The sequence below is a fragment of the Trypanosoma equiperdum genome, assembly GCF_001457755.1.
Source record: "Trypanosoma equiperdum strain OVI genome assembly, contig: ctg_1481, whole genome shotgun sequence".
In the NCBI taxonomy this organism is placed as follows: Eukaryota; Euglenozoa; class Kinetoplastea; order Trypanosomatida; family Trypanosomatidae; genus Trypanosoma; species Trypanosoma equiperdum.
The window spans coordinates 2668-6676 of record NW_027123484.1 but is presented as its reverse complement, the minus strand read 5'-3'; the positions used below and the strand labels follow the sequence as shown (position 1 = coordinate 6676).

The 4009-nt window shown below is 45.1% G+C and overlaps 1 protein-coding gene across 1 annotated transcript; it reads right to left on the bottom strand.

Moving 5' to 3' along the window:
* Positions 1-511: 511 nt before the first annotated feature.
* On the bottom strand, positions 512-3532 carry TEOVI_000553000 (ABC transporter, putative; the record flags this gene model as incomplete). The annotated part of the gene is made up of 1 exon (XM_067221789.1): positions 512-3532. One exon carries the CDS (start codon positions 3530-3532, stop codon positions 512-514), a length of 3021 nt encoding a protein of 1006 aa, XP_067077890.1.
* Between the last annotated feature and the right edge of the window lie 477 nt (positions 3533-4009).

The following is a 4009-nucleotide window of genomic DNA, read 5'->3' as shown; positions in this document are numbered from 1 at the left end:
CTCAAGTATTGGGCTGCATGCATTTATAACATCTTCCTTTATTTTTTTTTTCGAAATTACACAAACATTCGCCCTTTACCGTGCTATTTTGGGGAATGGCGCACTTTTTTTTAGGAGTGCTGATTCAGTAATGAGAAAAGGAAAAAAAAACACAAAACGGATGATAGCGAAAGAATTAACGGGTTTTATTTTGAGAAGTAGGGCACGTTGGGGCGAATTCTTTCTGGATGAAATTAAACAGTTGTATGGAACTTCATGCGTTAACACTCATTTTTTTTTAATGGGTGGAAAACAATACTGCACAGTTTTTATGTACCATGGAGAAACAAACAGACGAAACAAAAAGAAAAAGAACAAAAGCGGCTCTTGTTCTTCTTCTTGTCTTTTCTTCCACCCTTCCTTCTTTTTAAAAAATTAATAATAAATTCATCAACACCATTTCTTCTTTATGGACGCGGCGTACTGCAAATGCACTGAAGGTATCATTATGACATTATTTTTATTTTTTTTTTTATTTCACAAAGTGGGGCAATTGCTGCGACTGACGCATCCTCGAAAAGCATGAGTGAGGCCCTGTTCTGGAAAGTGTCTCCCAACTTCCCACCTCAGCAACCATTCCTTCATTAAGAACGACAATTTTATCCGCATGCTTTAATGTTGCAAGACGATGCGCCACAATAATAATGGTAGAATCCCGTAGTAAATTGTTTCCCTCACGGAGCCGCAGCGTATCGAAGATTTCTCCTTCAGTTATGGTATCAATTGCACTTGTAGGTTCATCGAAAATGCAGAGACCAACAGCTGAGCCGGCTTTTACGAAAGCACGTGCGATGCAAAGACGTTCCACTTCACCGCCACTAAACTCACGCACATTTAAAGGTGCATGAATTCCGGATGAACGCTTCTGCACGAAGCTGAGCGCACGTGAAGCGGAAAGTGCCGCGCAAATGTTTTCATCGCTGCAATCCCAGAGATTACCCAACGCAATATTTCCCCCGATGGAAAGATCCTCAATGAATCTCAAGTTGTTCTCTTCTTGCCACACGTTGGCTATTCGGCGCCTCAACATGCGAGCAGGGTATTGGCTTATATGTACTCCATTCACAAAAATGTCTCCTTCCGTTGGAGCATATGTTCGATTGAGCAGACGGAGAAGTGTTGTTTTCCCAGACCCGCTGTAGCCGGCAATGCCAAGGAACTCTCCCTTGTTTACGACAAATGAGACTCGCCGGAGGACATAAGGATGTCTGTCGCTGTATCTAAAAGAAACTTCACGAAACTCCACACTCCATGGTCCATCCAGTGAAGGAGGGACAATGCCTCGTACGGGTCGATCAATTTTCCGCTGAACTGATTGCAAACCCTCCAAAACTTGATAACACCCCAGTGAACTTCCGCTAAAAGCGAGGTGCCGCCGGAGGTGAGCCTCATCGACTTGCGCTTCACTCATACCGCACTCGTCGTAAAAAGAGCCGAGGAATGCGTGATACAATGGACACCAGTGTTGAATTGAACGCAACTGATTCACTATCTCGGTTTGATCCAACACCGATTGCGTAAAAAAGTTAGGTGAGAAACGTAGAGCCACTGCTGAAACAAGCAAAAGTGGCAACGTGTCAGCCATCTGAAACAACCCGTGCAAAACATCACGCCCGCACTGCTCATAACGATCATTCCGCTCCGACGCTGTTGCGAAGGCGGCAGCCGCCGTGGCTGCCATCAACTCCCACCCGGAAAGACGAAGTGCTGCAAATCCCTGAAGATAATCCTGACGGCACTGCCAAACACAAGTGGACGGACTCGCAGTCGCTGGTCGCGGTGAGTTTTGAATGACGTCTTTTATCCATCCAAGCCGTCGCACACTTACAGCGCATGTGTGGCCGCCTGCTTGTAATTTCCGCTTCAATGCGTCCACAACGCATCCGCTGAACACGGAAGGTACTAAAGGCCATATCACGTGTTGTGTGAGAAGGTCCCACATGTAGCCAAGTGGTCTACCGGACTCCACGAATACCATTGAAAAGAGCACCAAACCGTACTGCACTGACGACTTGTCGTGACGGGAGGGGTGGGAGAAAGTCTGTTGAAACAACATTTTGTTGTCCGTAGATGATAACATACACTTTATTCCGTCATCCTTCTGTTTCTGTAGAAGGGTTAGGGGCGACGAGGTCAAGGAATTTTGGACGGGAAATGAGCGGGTGGGAGACACCTGATTTTCCTCTCCATTTCCTGCATAAGTGGAAGTAGCGATATTAGTGACTGAAGCTAATTGGTTCTTTGTAAACTGCGACTCCATGTAAAGGCTTTCATTAAGAAAGTACAGGAAATTACTCCATTGAGTCCCTAACCACATGACTAGAGAAACCACTGGAAAACTGAAGACGACTCGACACCCGTGCATCACTTCAAGTAGTGCAGGCACTCGACTCTGCAGCTCATCCATCACCGAACCTGAGGCCTGCCAAAGAGCCTGCGATACACAACGGGAGAGAAGCCAATCATCAGAAGGATCGTAGTCGGCCGTAGCCAGTGCCAAATAGGCATCAATGTGAATAGAAGTAATAATATCCGATAGGATGGATTGGATAACAAATCCACGGATGCAGTACAACGACTCAAAGGCAAACGTTGACGCAACCGCCATCGACACAAAAGTCGCTGGAAGCCCCATAAGTTGCTTTATGATAAACCGGAATGGCGACAGCTTGGGTGACACATCGCCGTTTAGACTCTTTCCAATCTCCGCCGCGTAGATAGGTCGCCAGTGGACGAAAGCATGCATCCCCAGAATACATTTCAGAATAACCTCTGGTGAGAACAATACGGTAGCCGCCAAGGTGACAAGTTGCGGAATGGAGCACGAGGAGCACATTAGCTTCCAAAAAGAAGTTATTCCGGATTGAAGCGAGCGTTTTCTGTTATAGGCAGTAATTAAACCCAAATACAGCTCTTCAGGAAACTCCTGTACCACAACATCGGCTTGAGCAGCAGGTGGATACCGCGCGATTGAGTATTTACCTCGCAACAGCATGCACAGTGCCAAGACTTCCTCAGCTTTTACATCGTCGAGGATACACAATGCAACGCCATCATCCAATAAAATGTCACGGATGCTGCAGTTCATCAACGCCATGAGACAGTTCCAAATGTCGCAAACAAGAAGATGGTCCGGGTGCGAATTCTTCATCAAGCCGCAGTGAACCGCAAACACGGACGGAAGTTGCATGATATTGTGGTTAAACACTAAAGTCCTCACGTGTATGGACTCCACCCCGTTGCAATTCAAAAAAATGGCGATGGAGGCGTCATCTTTGCATTCCGTCTGCTTACTGTCGTGCCCATCTGTTTTTATTGTTGCCCTCGTAAGCATCTCAAGTATTTCATATGCCTTCCGCTCGCAATCCAAAAGAACCGCAGGCCTCGCCCTTTCGCGTAATAATGCTCGAGCTGCGATAACAACGGCAGCGGCGCATATGGAAATGCCAAGTGGTACAAACACGGCGTTACGTATATTTATTCTCGCGTGCATCACACACACCTGCACGCACGCTACTAATATAAGAATGGTAAACAATAGCCAAGTAAAAAAAAAGAAATGGAAAAAAGAACGAAACGAGTTTGGGAGGGATGTTTCTTTTTTTTTTTCTTTTTAATGTGAAAATGTGGAAGCGAGAGCAGCACAGTTGAAATAAACTTTAGTCGGTAAACAAAACAAAAAATAAAACAACAGCCACATTACACCAAATAAGCAAAAGATAAAAAATTGAGTGATTAAAATAGTAAAATCGACATAAACTGAAAAATGACGAACAGCGTACTCTTACTGATGTCATTTTTTCCTGTGCCAAAAAGTTTTTTGCGTGCACGATGACGTGTGGAGCGGTTAAAGGGGAAAAAAAAGGAGTTTAACAGCACTTCCATTTCCTCTTGTTCACACCAACATATATATATATGTGCATAAATCTATGAACAAGCAACACACAGAAACTACCAACAGCAGCGTGTG